General features: G+C 37.6%; 1 protein-coding gene and 1 long non-coding RNA gene across 4 annotated transcripts; both read right to left on the reverse strand.

Annotated features, from left to right (window-relative positions):
• Positions 1-8,873: 8,873 nt before the first annotated feature.
• On the reverse strand, positions 8,874-15,785 carry LOC108057546 (myophilin). Its single transcript, XM_017141844.2, has 3 exons — positions 15,673-15,785; positions 10,442-10,762; positions 8,874-9,277 (listed from the first exon to the last, which is right to left on the reverse strand). Exons 1-3 carry the CDS (start codon positions 15,676-15,678, stop codon positions 9,095-9,097), a joined length of 510 nt encoding a protein of 169 aa, XP_016997333.1. The 5' UTR covers positions 15,679-15,785; the 3' UTR covers positions 8,874-9,094.
• A 1,739-nt stretch (positions 15,786-17,524) lies between these two features.
• LOC108055553 (uncharacterized) lies at positions 17,525-19,314 on the reverse strand. Of its 3 annotated transcripts, none has more exons than XR_006412368.2 (3): positions 18,919-19,314; positions 18,767-18,848; positions 17,525-18,432 (listed from the first exon to the last, which is right to left on the reverse strand). It is a non-coding gene; the product is annotated as an uncharacterized lncRNA (long non-coding RNA). The 3 variants fall into 3 exon arrangements; XR_011419452.1 differs by having other exon boundaries at positions 18,485-18,848; XR_011419451.1 differs by lacking the exon at positions 18,919-19,314 and having other exon boundaries at positions 17,525-18,265; positions 18,326-18,432; positions 18,767-18,905.
• Between the last annotated feature and the right edge of the window lie 104 nt (positions 19,315-19,418).

Here is a 19,418-nt window from a genome sequence, read left to right on the forward strand (position 1 = left end):
TGGACATTGTTCTGGTTTTTGATATATAGCGAGAGGGGGAACTGCGCTTTCGTTTCCTGTACGAGTATCTCGTCCTTTTCGGTCCTGTTTAAAACTGAGACTTGCGGCCAACGAAGCATGTGTCCTGTGGCATCTCTCAAGGCGGAGACATTGAATTGACTTTTGCCTGGTGGTGGGGCTCTGGCACTTGGCACTTGGCATGCAGCTCGCCTGCGATCCTGAATCCGAATGCCAGGATGCCTGGAAACCAGGACCTTGGCACGTGAGCTGGTCAGGCGATGGCGTACGTGCATGTACATATATGTTTTGTTTGCGGAATGCAATTTTGAAATGTTTTGCATATTCTTAAGTAATTGCAAAATGCTGATGGACACTGCGGGTATTTTCCATCGAACAGATTGAACCGCAGGTCCAGTCTTTTGTGTTCCATTTCGATTTTGGGTTTTAGTCCGAAAAAGCCCCCGAAAAAACCTCCGCCCCCATCAGCAATCAATGTCAGGCTTTCATGCCCACACCTCTCTGCCGAAAAATAAAACTCGCTTCGCCTTGACAGTCAACATGCAAATTGGATATGGGTGTGAATACGAAACTAGAGACAATTCTCATACAACACCTATATACATACATATGGCCACTTATTCATGCAGTTAGCAGCATGCATACATTTCTACATAGGTGGTGGAATTTTTGGCATGCCAAACGACTTATTCCCAGCATTTTTGACAGCTGTCATTGCCCGAGACGTCTGCGTGGCGTGGCAAGTCCCCTGCTGATGTGTTGCTGCTGTGTCCTGCCACTGCGATGTGTTGCTGCTGCCGCCGCCGTGTTGTTGCCCCTGTCTCAAGACTCAGACAATTCATTTAAGTCCATGTCCATTCATCTTCCACTCGACGCGGTTCGAGTGTGTGTGCGTGTGAGTCTGTGATAAGGGGAGAATGCCTGACAAGCCCGGCAGTCTCCCCAGTGACTTTAAAATTCAACTTATTTTACTCACTTAGTAAGCCAGTAGTAAATGTCTGACAAAATTGTCCATAAGCTAAAGGAACTTAAAGCTAATTGCAATTTATTCTGGCCATTGGTTGCGCCATGATTATGACTTTCATAAAGTGCTTTTGTGAATCAGCGCCAAAGATCCCCTTTTATAGGTTACCTTAAAGCCAGGCCATCAACTCAGACGGGGGCTATCAACACTGAACATATTCTTTTAATAGTTCGCAAAGACTTAAAAAGACTTGACAAATAATCGATAAAAAGAAAATATACAATATACAAAAAACTTTCTTCTGTTTAGAAAATTTGTCTATAAATCAAGAACTTTTCTATTTTTAAAGGTAATTTTACTAAAAACAAGATAATTTTTTGCCCATTTCCAAAGGCTGGCAATTCAAAGGCGAGATTTCTAAATTTTAGAAATATATAATACCTAGTATTTTTTGTAATGTACCGGAGAGTATCAGGACAAAAAGGTGCTGCTAGTTAGGTTGGCTTTCATTGGGTTCTTTGGGAGTTGGGGTTGCAGCAATCTGCATAGCCCGACGGCAACCCACGGCCACCCCTGCATTGCCAACTCAATAATCGCGCTGCATCATCAACGCGCATCGCAATTATGATCAAAAGCTGGTGAAACGCGAGCGAAAGTGTTCTTCGCCTGAAGACCGCATAATGGCAGCCACAACTCCCTTCAACTCGCTGGGGAAAATTTCACGGAGGTGGAGTGGGGATTTTCAGGGGCCGAGTGCTTGGGGAACTCATTTCATTTTCTGAGCGCGAATATTTTCGCTGATTTTGCGCGTTTGCACCTGGCAAAGTTTTGACCTCAGCAGTGCAATCGAACAGACTCACACAGACACACAAACACACACACCACAGCACCACACAGAGCTATATAAACCGTGGCAAACACATTAGAAAACATTCTCCTGGGCCATCGGGCGAACGATGGTGCGAAAATATCTTTAACGGAATCATTATCGCCGCCTTTGGTATGCGCCTGGCGTTCGAAAATAGTTTCACAAGTAGTGGCAAAAAAAACAAAAACGAATGCATAAAAGTAAAATCCAGTGGTGGAGGTTCTGGCTAAAACTTCAGCATACTTTCAGATGCGATTTAAGGTGATTATTGTGCTTCCAACCAGATGGCACAAATAATTTAGACTATGACTACACAGAAAAGTAATCGAACTTAGTATCAATTTGCAATTCTAAAGCTCCCTGGATTTTTTCCGTTTCGAGAGCGAAATTGAGTACGTTATTGGGTCAAATTGTATGAGTTGTATAAAATTTATTTTTTTCTTAAATCAGCAATGGAAATTTATTTGTTAGATATTTAAAAATCTGTGGTGATATTTAAAGTCAAAGTGTCACTTATTCAAATTTGAAATTATTCAGAAAAAATTGAAATATGGGCACAAACGCTTGCGGGCGCGCATTGCTATTCAAAATTTGCATTTAGCATTTAATCAAATAAACGACAATTCAATTAACAAAGCCATTCTATTCAGGCTTTTCAGCTGCAGGAGACTGCAAACAAAGCGACGCTAAATAAATAGGCAAACGAATGGAAATTTAATTATCCAAAATATAGTGGAATCCATTAGAAAGAAAGAGAGCTGAACTGAACTGAAGCACGGAAATGCTCATTTCGAGGGACTTGGCATGGAAATTCCATCAGCTTCCATGGCAAATGATACTTAAATATTCATTAGATGCAGGGCGATATATTTGAAATGCTCTCCCCCCCGCGCACTCACACATTTGCAATTACCGACTAATACAGCTGCACCTTGGCACTTGGCGCTGTGTTGACAGGCGACGAAAGCCGTTGGCGCATTGACATTCAATGGGAATCCCTTTCGAAAGCCCCACTTAAATCCGCACTCTCTACAGACACACATACAGCCAAGCGACATCCTCGAATGTCGCAAATGCAATTACAATTAGAATATATGTATATCGGGAGTGCGGCCACGCCCACACAAATGGCGAATGGGCCAGCACGGCTCGAGCGCTAATTGCAAATTTATTGACTGCAATAAATGTCAGCACAGTTTCAGGCTGCATTAAAATGATGCAGTTACGGGGATTACCAGCCGTTTACAGCCGTCTGGTCGGGGATTCAATTTGTATGCGAACAGAGCCGTAGCCGTGTTTGCCTTGCCCATTGATTGATCAGTCATAATCTTGGCAGCAATCCCTAAAATGTCCCAAAGGTATTTGCCATTCAAATTGACAACATGATTTCGAATTACCCCGTAAATGACAGGAAAACTGTGTGACAAGGCTTGTAATTTGTTAAAAAATTATTATATTGGATAGTTTATAAAAATATTATTTTTTTAATCTAATTAATATAATTTTCTTATGTTAATATTGATAATTCTCTAAGTTTGGAATTTCTTAATTCAATTCTCAACTCTTAATTTAACAAAATTTAATTTTATTGATTTTATAAACACATAAAAATCAAACGTATAAATTTCGTAGTAAATGTTGAATAACATGCGTGAGAATTCATTAAAAAAGGCCCAACCATAAATGCCAACCCATCAGCAACACCAATATTTGGAAATGAAACAATGAGAAATTCTGAAAAATGAAAAGGAAAAATATTTTAGTTGGAAACTTTTTTTGCAATGGCCTAGCAGAAATAAAAATCCCAGTTAATTGGGCGCAAATTTATGAACGTTTACGAAACTCACCAAATAGTAATTTAACTAAAAACGATGTTGGCAACCACTACTTTTCATTTGGACCACTCAATAAATATAAAAAAGTTTACTAATATTCTGGTTCCTTGTTCAAAGATTGGACTTTAAATACAAATATATTTCTAAGTAGTGTTGCAAAATTGTAATTTTGACACTTAAGTAATATTACGATTAGATTAAGATAATTGATATGTTCAAAATGATGTGTAAAATAAAACCCTTAAATGCCTGCAAATTGTAAATGATACTATCATATGCATCTTACATGCACTCTAATTAAAGAGCATAACCTACCGGGCTATCACATTTTGCGCTGCCATGAAAGACCATTTGGCTTTATAATTTGAAAAATGTTGGCGCAGCGCTCTTTGATGGCTTTTGGTAGGGTGATTTGCGGGGATTTCACAAACTTTTTTCCCAAGGATGAGGAGAAAAGGGATTGGCTGCCACAATTTTTGGTGCGCATAAATTTTAACACCAATTAAATCGATAACTTTTTGTGCAGGCAAGCGTCGCAAAATGCAGATTACGTATACGCCGCGTTGCGTCGGTTCGCATGGCTGCTAAATGGGCGAGGGGGTTCTCGGCGGAAAAGTGCGCCATAGTTCATAGTTGCGTTCAGTTGGGGTCTTCAGAATGTAATTAGTTGATTTTCCCTCGCCAAATATATGTAAATTATTTTTGCTAAAAATTTTGTGCAGAGTCCTAGTTCTGTATGGTAATTAATTATAATTGGTTTTTTAATTTGCTCATAAATATTACCAGCAAGGCAAAAATGCTCCAATAACCAAGGGGCACCACATCAATTATTCGGTGGTCAATTGCATAATCCTTAGATATTACTGATCCCCGGTATAAAGAATAAATTCCCACCGAAACTGACACATGTGGGAGACAGAGAAATGCCAGCGATAAACGATAAAAGCGGTAAGCATCTTAGCGTGTGGTTATTGAAAAAAAATCCCACGCCGTGCATAAATCAAGCCAGCCAACTGTCTTTCGGTTATTAATATGCCCGACCAAAAGTATTTCATGATTTATGGCCGGCGGCAGGTCTGGGAAACCAAAGCCCCAAACTCGAACTCGGATTAGCTGCGGCTAAGTGTTGCAGGTGGAGGAGCCCAGTACCCAGAACCCAGAGCCCCGAGCCAAAAGCTGATTACAAACCCGCACAGGCACACTCTCTCTTCGCCCCAATTCCATTCCCCGGGCAAAAGCTACGTATTCCCGCAGTGGCAGGTGAATTTTTGTGCGCTTTGTAACAAGTCAATTTGTACTGTGAGTTCACGCAGTTTATGCCCGGCACAAATCATTTTCCACTGCATCCTCGGGCGGCCAAACGGAGGGACAGAGGAGCAAAGCGGCAAGGAGCCTGCATCTTAATGACCGCCGCCCGGAGGAACTATCCGCATAAATATGAAGTAAGCTTCCGAGCAGCGCGCGTGTGTGTGTTTAGCGCAAGCAATCGAGCAGCTGCACTAAGTCTGTTAGCTTGTTTGTAATTCAGGACTTAAATACCCTGTAAAGGACACGTAAATATAAAGAATGGCTGGTTTATAGTTATGTAGAGCCTTTTTCGGCAAATTTCTATGCATATCTGGGCACGGACATATTTTGGTTAATTTGACTAGCAATCTTGTTAAACAAGATTTCTCTCAGTTTATATTAAAGTTCTAGAATTGTAGCATTTTTTTTTTTGTCTTTTTTTAAAATAGTTAATATGGGGCATGTCAATTTGATATGCTCGAAATGTGAAGAATGTCTTTCTCGCTTCCATTTAACTTTAAGCACTTAAGCACTATTCCGTAAAAATAGCACTATTCCGCACTATTCCGTGTAAATACCAGAAATTTACCATGCGCATAACAATTTGATCCTGGCGTGTTTTTTTTTTGTAAATAATATTACATTTTCAGTATAATATATATGCGTGTAAATACCAGAAATTTACCATGCACATATCGATTTGATCCCGGCGTGTTTATTTTTTTGTTAATAATATTAAATTTTTAGTTTAATATGAATAATATTAAATTTTTAGTTTAATATTATATATATATTTTTTTCAACTTTAGGTTTTTTTTAAAAATTGCTGAGCATCAAAAAATCTATCTAATCTATCCAACACTTGTTATTCGGTTAGCTGCTGTCCGGTTTTTGGGGCTTTGTTATTACGCCTCTCAACTGGCATTTGTCGGAGTCTGCTCTGCCGTGCTTCGGTTTGTTTCGTTTGGTTTACGGATTCGGATTCGGATTTGGGAACCCGTTTCTGCTTTGGCTTGTTTATGATTGCAGCAAGCGGTTCGGCAGCAATTATTGTTGCAAGAGGAATAGAGAGATAGAGAGAGAGAGAGAGAGAGAGACGGGAAACCGGCACTCAGAAAGAGAAAGGACAACCTAATGCGCTTGGTTTTAGTGTCATTTGCCACGATGCTTTGTTTACAGTCGTGCTCTGTGTGCAGTTGAGCATGAAATATGCTTAAAGTGACCGAAAAGTTGGACTACAGATGGGCGGAAGCCGCTCAAGAGCCCCGGCACACCTTGAATGTTCGGGTTCGGGTTCACCTTCTGCCATTGGCAAAATTTATGCCCAATATCAACTCTTTCATTTAGTTACTTAACCGCAGTAGTCAGTGAAGGGACGAGAGCCTGTGGAAATCCAGCCACTGCAATGCAGCTATAAATTGTTGCAAAGTTTCAGCAATTAGGTAGAAATATGTTGTACAACTTGGCCCGTTGAAACCGAACCGAAACGAAACTAAACCGAACTGCTGCGCGGCAAGGAATCTTGGTTAGCAGTAAAATAAATGCGCTTGCATGTTCAGGCCAAATAATAATAAAGAAAGTCGTAGTTACCACTGTTGAAATGCCCTCCATCCCCATGGCTTTCAGTTTTGAAGCAAGCCTTTGTATTATTTCCTGGCTTAATTAGGCAAAGGCAAATGGCCTACAAATAAAATCGATTTTAAGAAATTTAAATTACAATTTTAAACACATAAATAAATAAAATATTTTAAGAAGCCTAAATGCTTTTGTTTGCTTAGATTTCCCAAGAAAATAAATCATTGCACAATCAAAAGAATTAATAGGTACAATGAATCACAAAGTCCCGAAGCGTGCACAACATAATTGACATTATGAAATATAATCGCATTCCGTTTACGAGCAATTACACAAATTAGTGGGCAAAAAATGAGAGAAAACATAGAAATCAATTCTATAGAGCCACAAAATAAATAATAATCCTAGTACCTATTCGACGGAAATCGCGGCTGAAAGAAAAATAAAAATAGAGAATGTCGAAATGGCGGGAATGGAAAGGCATTCAGCCAGCTATAAATACAAATGACAATAAATTGTCATTTTTGACCACAATAAATATAAATTAAATAAATTCAATGAAACAACTACAACTCAAATAGGGCAATGGAATGCATAAGCTGCAGGAAAAAACCCAAATGAAATAAAGAGACGACTAAAAAGGGAAAGTCAACAATTGTCATTGTCAACTGTGCTTGTATGCTTGCCAATAAATTGCATTATTAGAGTATACTTTTCTGCTGAAGCGTGTCAGCATGTGTGAGCATTGTGGAGGGGGTTGCAAAAGTATTTGTAATACAATCAGCATTGCTGAAAGGGAATGTCCCCCTGTATATCTATGACCATGGCCCCTAGTTCACTGTGGGCATGCTGACATGCGTGTTTGTTACAGCAATTGTCAACATAAATAAAATTAAATTAATGGAGTAAGGAACGCACACGCATAAACACCATACACTCACATACACACACACACACGAACAAGCTCAGTCTGGCTGTCAGTTGACTGTCAAAGTGACCATTTAATACAAACACACTGGCACATTCGCTTTGTCTGCCCTTTTGTGTTTTTGTTTTTGCGCCCTCGACAAGTGGAAATTAAACACGCACCCAATACCCCAATACACCCACACATCCAAACACCCACACCATCCTACATTCCATTTCCGTTTTGGCTGATCATTGGCATAAGCAAACACACACATGCACAGTAAGCCATTCGCCATTTTGACTGTCTGTCTGATAAGTTTTCCCTTCGTCTTATTCTTCCTTCGAATGTTTGCTCGGTGGCCATCATTATATTCGCAGTTCGTTGCTTGTGGTTTTCCCCGATTTTCGTCTGCCTCTTTTATTTCTTCTTTATTTTGTGCTGCTCTTTTGTCCGAAGCGTAGGCAAGAAAAGATAAACGTTTTTCCCGGTTGCAGCTCAAAGGTGCTGAACGTAACGATTACACTGGGAAACCTTTCTTGTAAGTATGTATATATTCATTTGTTTTTAAGTATTAATACAGTTAGAAAGTTCTTTAAACAGGTCACATTCCAAAAGTAAAAATAATAAAAAAAATTAAAATGAAATAAATAAAATATAAAAAATAATAGTTGTAGTATTGAAACGTTTAAAATTGAAACTTTTAAATATGTCATAGAAGAAATACTTAGTAATTTATGAAATATATAATAATGTTTTTAAATTATCTTTTAACTTAATTTGGTAAATAAATGTTTTTAAATTACGTCTTAAAATATCTTAAAATTCAAATATTCAAGCAAAAATCTAAGAATACACAGTTCTTAATAAAATACTCTTCGTTTTAAGATCAGAAGCTAAAATGTGTAAGGAATTCTAAATTATTTTTTTCTTCGGGCAAAAACAATATTCTTAAAATAACCCTTGATATAAAATCTTTCAGCAGATTTTCCCCCCAGTTTTCCAGAGTGTGCAGAAAATCAAGCAGACTTCCAAGGCTTTTTCCCAGCTCACCTGATTCTTTGTCTCTCAGTCTCTATGGACACACACACTCGCACAGATAGAAATACAAATGGCCTTGACATTTCTTATGCTTATCGCTGTCAGTGCAGGCGTTGAAATTGTAATTTGTGTAATCTCAGGTGGACCAGGCAACGGAAAAGCAACAGCCTCGGCATTCGAAGGAGCTAGCAGATCCACTGACAGAGAAATAAAGGTGTCTCATGCGAGGTGAGCTGGAAATGGCCCCATTTGGTTGGGAAAGGGGGGAAAACCACTTAAACCGCTCGACTAACTGCCGACAGTCGCACAGCTCCGTCCGCTAATTAACAACAACATAATGCTAATCCAGGCAGGCGGGCGGAACACAACAACTTGACATTTATATTAAAATTAATTAATTTATTTGTTTCATATTATATAAATTACATTTAGAGCTTGGCACTGCTTAAATCATACGCCAGAACGCACGAGATACAAAATCCATTTTTTGTTTGAACTAATTAGATTCCGGTGTTTGTTTGTGTGTGGTGTTGAGAGTGTTGTTGTGTTTTCCTTTTGGATTTCGGCTGGGTTGGTGGTTGGTATAAGATTCCACCGTCTTACATGTGACGGGTGTTGCTGAAGCCACCGTGTCCGGCCTGGGAGGCGCCCTTGTTGAAGCCCATCTGCAGGTTGAGCTCACCCTCGTGGGCGCGCAGCTGCTCCTCGGTGAAGGTACGCTCGTTCTTGTCGGCCATCTTGGGTCCCAGGGCGGGGCCGGTGAACTCGGGGTGCTTTTGCGTCTGCAGGGGAAGGAAACAAATATTGAGGAGGCTATTTTGAAGAAAAAATCCTAGTCTGGGAGATAACTTTGCAAACCTTTGAGTGGTTTTCTCTTTCAAAATGTTGCATACAAATTTTTTAAATAATCTAATTTATTAGGTAAAGTTCAGTTTTACCAAAGTGTCATACAATTTTATACCAATTATAAAGCCAATACTTTTTATACCCTTGCAGAGGGTATTATGATTTCAGTCAGAAGTTTGCAACGCAGTGAAGGAGACGTTTCCGACCCCATAAAGTATATATATTCTTGATCAGCATCACAAGACGAGTCGATCTAGCCATGTCCGTCTGTCCGTCCGTCTGTCCGTCTGTCTGTTTCTACGCAAACTAGTCTCTCAGTTTTTGAGCTATCGGGACGAAACTTTCGCAAAAGTCTTCTTTCTATTGCAGGTAGTATATATGTCGGAGCCGACCGGATCGGACAACTATATCTTACAGCTCCCATAGGAACAATCGGAAAAAAAAACTTTAAAAAATTCTAGCTTCGGTGTTTTTTGAAATATTACCTTCTACTTTTGGGGATGTTATTTTTTAAATATTTCTGAATTTCGAATTAATTATTTAAAAAATCGGACTACTATATCATATAGCTGCCATAGGAACGATCGGAAAATTAATGGAAAAGTAATAGGAAATAAATTCTAGCTTCTTTGGTTTTTATTGTATTATGTTCTACTCTAGGATATGACTCTTTTTAAATATTTCCGAATTTCAATTTTAATTTAATCAAAATCGGACGACTATATCATATAGCTGCCATAGGAACAATCGGAAAATTAATGAGAAATATTAGAAAATTGAACATTTTTGCGATTTGTTAATTAATAGGAATGATCTGCAAGGGTATATAAGCTTCGGCTGGCCGAAGCTAGCTTCCTTTCTTGTTTTTTTTTTAATTTAATTAAATATATATATTTTAATATTTGATGTGCAATTGCTATGAAATTATCTTGACTTATCAAAATCAAATTGATAAATTTAAATGAATGGGGTATTTGGTTTATAAAGTAAAATTTTAGTTTTTTTCGAATTAAATTAATTTAATTTTACTAAAAATAAAATTTAATACAAATAAGAAATCTCCTGTTGAGTATCTTTACCATCTCTACAATAAAACTTACGATGCGTCCAAGGGCGTAGAGGGAGAGGGTGACCTGGGGGATGTTGCGGCGCTCGAAGAGATCGGCCGTCTGGAAGATTTCCTCCTCGGGCACGCCGTACTTCTTGACCGCCGCCTGGAAGCGCTGGATGTTCTCCATCAGCTGGAAGTTGGTGCCACGCTCCTGGATCTTCTTCACCGAACCGGGGGCCAGCTTGTTGGCCAGCTTGCACAGCCAGATGCCGTCCTTGAGGATGTCCTCGTACTGGCCGCTGGGCACCTTCTCACCGATGACGGCGAACACCCAGTTGAGCACTTCCTGTTCCTGTTCCTTGTTGCGTGGCTACGAGAGATTCGAGTGGAAAAGTGGATGTAGGCGGTTGAAACAAGATAGCTGCTGCTAAGTGCCAGGCAAATCAATTTGCTGTAATCGTAGACAATTGCAGGACAAACAAGGCCAGCCGAGCCAAGCCGAGCCGAGGGTCATGAAATTGTCTCAGAAAACAAACAGGCTAAATCCCCGGCACAGATTGCCCCGCAGTTCAAAGGTCAGCAAGGGGGCTTAGTGTCCTGCGTGTGGGGGCCGTGTGATTCCACTTGGAAATTGCCCAAATCAAAGCAGAAGCAGAAGCTCCTGAAGGAGCCCGGTCTGGCCCAGAAATAGATTCATTTTCCAATTAATTAATTTTGATTCCGACACCGCGAGTTCTGTCCGGGCAGTCGACCATTTTATGGGACAGTTGACAGCGAAAGCCACTAACTGTTTAATTGGAATTTACGTGAAGGCAATAAATTCACTCTTGGGTCAATTGCCATCGCACGCAGTTCATTCAGCCAAACTGAATGGCGTGCTTTAAATTTGATTAGGGGCAAAGAAATGTCGACCCCTCTTTGCGGCGCACACAAATCGAATTGACCCCCGAACAAGTATTGCTAATTAAAAACAATGCTAAATCTGCGCATTAAATATTTATCCCGTGTCCAGCCAGTGCTTATGTGCAACAATTACCCCGACTGAAATATTTTCGTAATTGAAATCCGATGCTTATATGCATCTAGGCTCATTAATATTTCGCGCATTTCTGCTAATTTATCGTGCATTGTTCATGGTGATTTTCATTTTTATTCTCATTTTTATTTTCATTTTATTTTTATTGCTTTGCTGGCCAATTGCGGCTTTTTGTTTGTACATTTTAAGCTGTCATTTGATTTGTGGCCGAGCGTTCGGCGTTCAGGATCGAATAAATTTTTTGGGCCAAAAACCGAAATGCCCGCAAAATGTCAAATTGCACACAAAGTGCAAACATTAAAAAATAATAACATTCAATAGCATCAACATAAAGAAGGGGTGGCCATATTTTGTAGCCGAACATATAATTTTTAACAATTTAATTTTAACAACATTGTGTTTGCCTTTTCACCTCAGGTCTGCCGGGGTATATAAGGATTACTTTTAATACAAATCAAATCAGTTTCAATTTATAAGATTCTGAATCTAAATTTAAAATAAGACAAAAAAGAAATAATAGAGGGACAAAGTGAAAAACATTTAAGTTCATTTTTAAATAAAAGTACAACATTTTCACCTTCAAGTTACATAGAAATAAATTTTATATGAAATAGAGTCAATTCTACCTTATTTCATATCAATAAAAAGCCGATATGATCAATATCTAATTTATGACTCAAACTATCATATAAAATACTATATAAAGATTTATATCAAAATTATACGAAGAACTTCTCTAAAGAATATACAATTTACCTGCGCATATGAATATCATTTGTTAATTGTTTTTCTGTGTAGCGTAAAAAGCGAAAAGAAGTGTTTTTGTTAAGAAAATTATTAAAAAACCTTGTTGAACATTTTCTAATTCTAATCGTGTTCACAGGGTATAATCCAATTGACTTGCGCTTTTTGGGCTTGATATTTTTGTTACTTTTGCAATTTTATTCGCTGTTTATTTATTGGTATTGTTTGAGTGCAACACAACAGTCTGTTGCACACTCACACTCGCGGCGATGGCATAAAAGCCGCCACATTTTCATATTTCGAGAAGGGAAATTATTTATTTATTTAAGGTATGTATTTATGCGTAAATTTGTGTGTATATATTTATGGATAAAAATTGAGCTTGGAGCTGCAACCGAGCCATCGGCACGCTTTAATGGCAACCAATGAGCCGAGGGGATTTTAATGAATTGTACGTCAATTTGCATTCGCAATTGCTTCAATTCCAATTCGATTCCGAAGCCGAGTTTATTTCTCGTTTTTTATATTATTTTCAGGTGTTTTTTTTAATTGAATGTACAAACAAACCAGGAATTGTTGTTGTTGTTGATCTTCTGATAGAATTGCATTTCACGTTTGGCTCTTGGCACTGTTTTCTCATTATTAATTGGTTTATCTGGCTGGCCGCTTGACAGTTGGTTTTACTCTCTGTATGAACGGCCGTTCCCAGTTCGCTGCATTAAAAAATCATTTTATAGGTGATGAACAGCTAAGTGATATCGATTGTGGTCAGCCACTACCAATACTGGCAGTTAATTTCAACCTGACGCTCTGGAAATGAAAGTCAGCCAAGGGAAATAATTTCGCGTTCTTTGAAACTTTAAATCAGAGCTGGTCAAAATTAAAATTCATTAAAAAAATATTTTATTATTTCTTTAAACTGCTACTGATGAAAATATTTAATCTTTTGTCCTTGGTTGATTATGATAACCAATATATACTCATTATAAAATATACACCCAAAAAAAATATCCACTTAAACTATTGACTTGATATGCGGCATCTCAATTAGATATTCTTGAAACGTAAAGAACAAGTTCTAAGTAGGCTATATAGAATTTCGAATGTGTCTTTATCGCTTCCACTTAAGTAACTTTAAGTCGCCATATTGCTTTTTCGTCTCTTTTTCGAAGTCAAAGATTCTCCGAAAGAGAATTCGGTAAAATGATCCCAAACTCTTTAGCATTGACTTAAGATTTTACGCTGAGTTCAAGTATCCCTAAGTAAGTATTCATATTTCATTAAATCAGAATTATTCAAAACATATTTTTTGCTTTCCCCTGACCTTCAAATAACCCTCAGCTTTGGTGGGTATATTTTTTTGTTTGCCTGAAAGGCGCCCTCTTTTTAGTTTGTTTTGCCTTTTTCCGGCTGCTGGCACAAATAAAAATTTTCATTTGCACATAAAGATAAACGCTCATTTTTGCTGCTGTTATTTCAATTTGTCATTTGGCCGGCTGCCAATTGGCGGATGCTGGCCAACATTAACCAAAAAGCAAGTGAAATGAACATTGTGCCCAAACACAAGGGGGCTGACAATCAGTTGGGCTTTTTTGTTTGGTGTTTTTTATATCATTCGTTTCTTATGAAAAGTTTATTTTTTACAGGCGCCGCCTTCTGGCCTTGAGTGGATTGTAAAAGGCGAGCTAAGCAATGCAAAAGTGCATTAAAATTTTGCGTCTTCCCTTGGACTTTATGGTTATGGCCTTTGCATTGTTGCCAAGAAAGGACGGCAGACGAGCGTCAAAAATTTGTTTGGGTTTCTGGCTGATTATTTGCGGCGATATTTTGGCTCAACAGTTTGTTTTTCCGCAGCTATAAACATTGAAATTGTTTGAAATATTCCAAATTCTGTTTTCAGCATGAAGTCATCCTTACAGATTTTTCCATTAAAAATGCAATAAATCAAAGCCCGCAAATAGAAAGGCATTATTTAAAATATGTCATGCTCCTACTGACAAAAAAGGGTCATACAAAAAGTGGATACATTTGGTTTTAAATATATTATAAACATATGGCGTTTATTTAAAGAACAAAAAAACCAACTGTTCATAACAAATGCACAGTGCCATTAAAGAAATTTATCACATGTTAATTTGTATGCACAAATTGAAAAGTTTTTATGGCACAAATTGTCATCAAGTCACCGGGAATTAATTATGAAAACAAAAATATATCAAAGGCAAAGAGAAAAACCCATGGCCCCCAAAGACAGAGTTCAGCAAATGTTTTTTATGCATCTGTGCCATCGCTCGCCATAATTCAGAAAATAATTCCCTTCAATTAAGAACAAAGTTATGCCCCGGCGGCTGTGAATGTCTGTCGGAAAAACTTGTCAGCATTATTGAGAGACAAATGTCAACGGCGGAAAATTTGCAAATGAATTATGAATCGAAAGTGTAAAAGGAATTCCGAATCTGCCAAATAACTTATGCATGAAAAGTGTTTTTTTGCGAAGTCCTGTTCTGCTGAGTGATTTGCAACCGAATTGAGGCCGCTCTTTTTCCCATCGATTCGGTACAAATTTATGGCTGGTTAACTAGTGGGCAGTAGCTGGGCCCAAGGGCATTTTTTGTCATCCCTCGGCCAGCCTGTCAACTAAGTGATTTTTTATTTTAATATACCGAAACAACAAAACTGGGAAAATTAATGGCACAAATACGCGATATATGAGAATGAATTATGATCTGGCAGCTGCTGTGAGGGGGCGTATGTAGCCGAAAAAAAGGCGGCCAGAAAATTCTACTAAGGCCCTCGGGCAGGATCTGGCGATTATGGTAGTATGTCCACACACTACTTGCATCTGCCAACTGTTAATTGACTATTTAAATATTTAATCAATTTAAGAAATTTTTAATTAAATCGCCCGCGCTGTTTGCAATTAAATATTTTGTCTTTTAATTGCTTATTTAATTATAAATACATACAAATATTGATTGCTTTATGTATATATTTCTCTGTGCTGATTTTTGCATATACATACAATCAAGAGTATGTACAGGCATAAACCAACGGGCAATTTATTGTTTTAATAAGCAGTTTCACATTAAATGAATACGCTGCTATTTTGCACTTTTTCAAAAATATATTTTATAATTATTTGGCACTTTTTTCGCTTCACTTTAATTTGTTGATTTAATTTTTTACGCCGTTTTCATTTGATACCTCTACGAGTGTACGAGTGTGTAAATTAATTGATTGAGTATATTTATTCGGAACGTGACTTTCATATTTTCAGGAACTTAATAATTTTATTTTATAAACAATTGTAGCTTGCTTGCAGCTATGTTTATGCTATTCTCACTTTAAAAATGCAATCGAGATTGAATAAATCAAATTATAAAAATACTCTTGCATTCTGAGCTTTGTAGAAAAATATTTAACTGTATTATTTTCTATTAATTCCTATTTAATCCACCCAGGATACTTGATTATCCTTTGCAAAGTTTTAAGAGACTTACAGCCATTGTGTTTTATTGGATTTGAATGTGAAATGCAAATTAGTGTGTGGCGCGTTTGAAACACAAATTTCAACTGACGCAGGTTTGTTGAAACAGTTTTCCATTTAGCCTAAGAGCCGCAAGATAATATACGAAAATTCGGAAAATGTTTTTAGGTTAGGCTAATGCCGCTGCCGCTGCCTCTGTCGACGTCAGCAGGCAGATATAGATTTGCCCCGATGCCAAAATCGCCCGAAATAAAGCCAGTGTGGGAGGAGGATGGCGGATAAGGGGCGGGAAAAACAAATTTAGATGCCAACAGCGACGGCGGAAACTCTCTGTGACGTCACCTCGGGAAAATCAGAGGGGGCAGCGAAGAAAGATTGAAAATTATCTCAGACAGAAGTGTGCCAGATATCTGGTATTGAAGTCTTTTCCCTTTCGCTTTCATGCTTGGCAGAACAAATTTCAAGCAATTTGCCAGCAATTATGCTAAGTCAAAAGCTCATACTTGTATCTCAAAGATACATATTTGCGTGGGCTGTTTGCATACCTCGAAACTAATTCCATTGGGTAATTAGTGCCGATAACTTGCTATTCTTAGATTTTCCATGGAGGTTTTCATTCCTTTTTTTTGGTAGATTGAAACTAAAATCAATTTGTAATTACATTAAAACTTTTGCTCGTATGACAAACTTTTGGCAGCAAATAATTTGGCTAAAAGCAAACGCCGCAACACAACAAAGTTGAAGCTTCCATTTGTTTATTTCGCTGCATCATGCGAAAGTGTAATTAAATTATCTAGCCAAAAGCACGGCCAAGTTCAAGTTTAAGTTTAAAGGCAAGGTGCCCCATAAAATCTCTTCGAAATAAACATAAACAAATTGCATGGTGCGTGAATGTGTACATATATCTTTTCACACCTGAAGCTCATAAATCTGTGAATTTCTGACGTTTCTAGCTGGGCGTGACCCTCTGAGTTTATTAAGTTATTTAGAAAATTCAAGACAGCAGTGTCCATTTTATTGATCTCGTAAATGCACAGTTTACCAAATCATTCGCTTCACATCATAAATTCACTTTGGTTTAATTAATTGCATTTTCTACGTATATCAAATGAAAAACGGAATCTTTGATAAACCTCAACCTTGTGGTATATGTACGCATCATCTAAGATCGCTCAATGAATTTTTCTCACCCAACCGAATGAATAATTTTCTTATTTATTTATTTCACACACAACGAAAACAAAATGCTCGAATATGAAAATTTATGGATAAGCGAACACGAACTTCACCATGAACTGTGGCTGTGGAAAGTCCTCGATGAAAAGTGTGAAGGCGGCAGCACAAACAAAACACCTACACTCATAGAAATTTTCCGGTAAAATCGCCCTAAAAACAAGGAAAATCGCCCTAAAACGGGGGTCAATGGCGACTAGGCAACAAAATTAGGGCAAATTGCCCTAAAAATACGGGTGAATTTGTCACACATTTAGGGCGATTTTTCGTAGATCTAGGGCGATTTTTCTATTTTCAAAGCTAATTGCCCTAAAAATAGGAAATGAGACCCTTACACTAAAGGCAGTTTCCTTTAAATCCAGGGCGATTTTTCTGGACTTATAGGCGAATTGCCCTGGAAATCGGAAGAATACCTTTAAACTAAAGGCAGATTTTCATAAATCTAGGGTGTTTTTCTGGATTTTATGGCAAATTGCCCTAGAAATATGAAAAAATATCCTGAAACTAAAGGAAGATTTTTATAGATTTAGGGCGTTTTTCTGGATTTATAGGCGAATTGCCCTAAAAAAAGCAAAGTGCTCCCCAAAATTTCCCGGCTTTTTTTCATAAATAAAAATACGATTTCATTATATTTTTTTTGTTTTTTTTATATTTTTGTTTGTTGTTATTTACACAATTTCTAATTATATACATTTACATACTTTTCTACTTATTCTTATTGCTAAAAGAATTACATCGATCTTAAAAATAATGTTTTGGCTTAATGTATTTTTTGGTCCTTAGGTTTTGTGCTTCCGCCGGAGGGAATTTTAGGTCTTTTAAGGTTTATTACAATAAGTACTGATTATCAAATTTGACTTCTAATTGAATGCATAGAAATAATATTTTTTTTTGGAATGAACAGATTGTTTCTTTAAAATAGTTACAGTTTTAAGGTTTTATAATCCTTCAAGAGTTCGGATAAAGCTTTACCTTTCTTATCAGACTCTAAATGAATTTCATAAAACATTTTTTGGATAAATGTCGTGGTTTAAAACAAAAAATATTTTGAAGCACACATCAATACTTTTCAATAAGGTTGGCATTCTATAAATAAACCTCTGATAGGTAAACTGGAAATTCACCAAGGTCAAAAAGGACTTGTTCCCACGTTGCAGCTGAATGGTTGCAGTTTCGGCTTTCCGGATTAGCAATTTTCCGTCAATGCCTTTAGATGTGTTTGCAGTTCCCCAACAGTAGCCTTCCAAACCAAGAAACGGCTTCGCGGGTCCGCAATGGTGTGCTTCGCGTTCTTGCTCCCGCCGTCCTTTTTTGTCATTGCTGTCGCACCAACACTGAATGGATCGCAAGCCAAATTAAAGTTGATTGTATCTCTATTAAATAAAAACAGTCTATTTATTGAATGAGAAAAGAAAAAGAGAAAAAGCACATACCTTCAGCGTGGCTTTCCAAAGATTTGACCAGTTTTATTCCCTTACTTTCGCTTTTAAAAAGTGCGAAAAGTGGTTTGCGGAAGCTGGATCTCAAAGACGTTCTCAATCTAAAACAAGAAATAAAATTGTTAGAAATTAATATAAAAATGCACTACTAACAGTCAGAATTTTCATTTAGCCTGCGATTGCGTTTGCTGCTACTTCTGGAAAAAAAGAAGCAACAAAAGCAAATTTCGGTTACTGACGAAATGACGCAATAGAAATTTGGGGGTTATTTTGGCATATGCACTTGTGAATGCGGTTTGTCCGGTGCATAAATACAGATTTCTGGTAAATATATACATCTGTATACATGTGTATATTCTGTTGCATCATTTTTTTACCTCAAGCATTATTTACATATACACATACATATATGTATACTCTTATTAATGTTCTTACTTTGTTCTGCCACACTTCCAAAACTCTACATCTGGACCGCTGCTTCCAGTCAAATCTTTTTAAGTTTCAGCTGCATTTTCCTCTGTTACAGATATGTAAATTCAATTAGTTATTAATATCCAAATTGCACAATTATATATGTATGTACTCACCAGAAAACAGAGAAGGAATCGCCTCCCAAGTCCTTTAATAGCGTTTACATTTTTCACTTTTTCACAAACACGTCTTTCGCCGCCAAGCGCCCGAAAAATTATGACAAAGTCTAGACAATGCAACTCTTTCTACCCCCACCCTTGCCACTGCAGCGGACGAAAAGTAGCAAAGAAGAAGAAAAAGGGTGGACTTCTCTAAAGTCAAATGCGCTCAGCATCAAAATTCATAGAAAAAGGTCCGCCCTAATATACACACACATTCACTTGTTTTGACCTGTCAACCACACACACATACACACATGTATTACATATGTATCCATTAATTGCGTCTTAAAATTTCGTTTGACTCTTCCTTGTTTTTAGGGCAATTTCAGAACATTTTTTTTGCTATTTTGTTCAACGTTTTAAGGCGATTTCGCCCTAAAAATAAGGAATTACTTTTGGAGTCGACTCATGAAAATTCGCCCTAAAAAACAGGGCAAATTGGCCTTTTTGGAAAA

The sequence above is a fragment of the Drosophila takahashii genome, chromosome 3R (assembly GCF_030179915.1).
Source record: "Drosophila takahashii strain IR98-3 E-12201 chromosome 3R, DtakHiC1v2, whole genome shotgun sequence".
Lineage (NCBI taxonomy): Eukaryota > Metazoa > Arthropoda > Insecta > Diptera > Drosophilidae > Drosophila > Drosophila takahashii.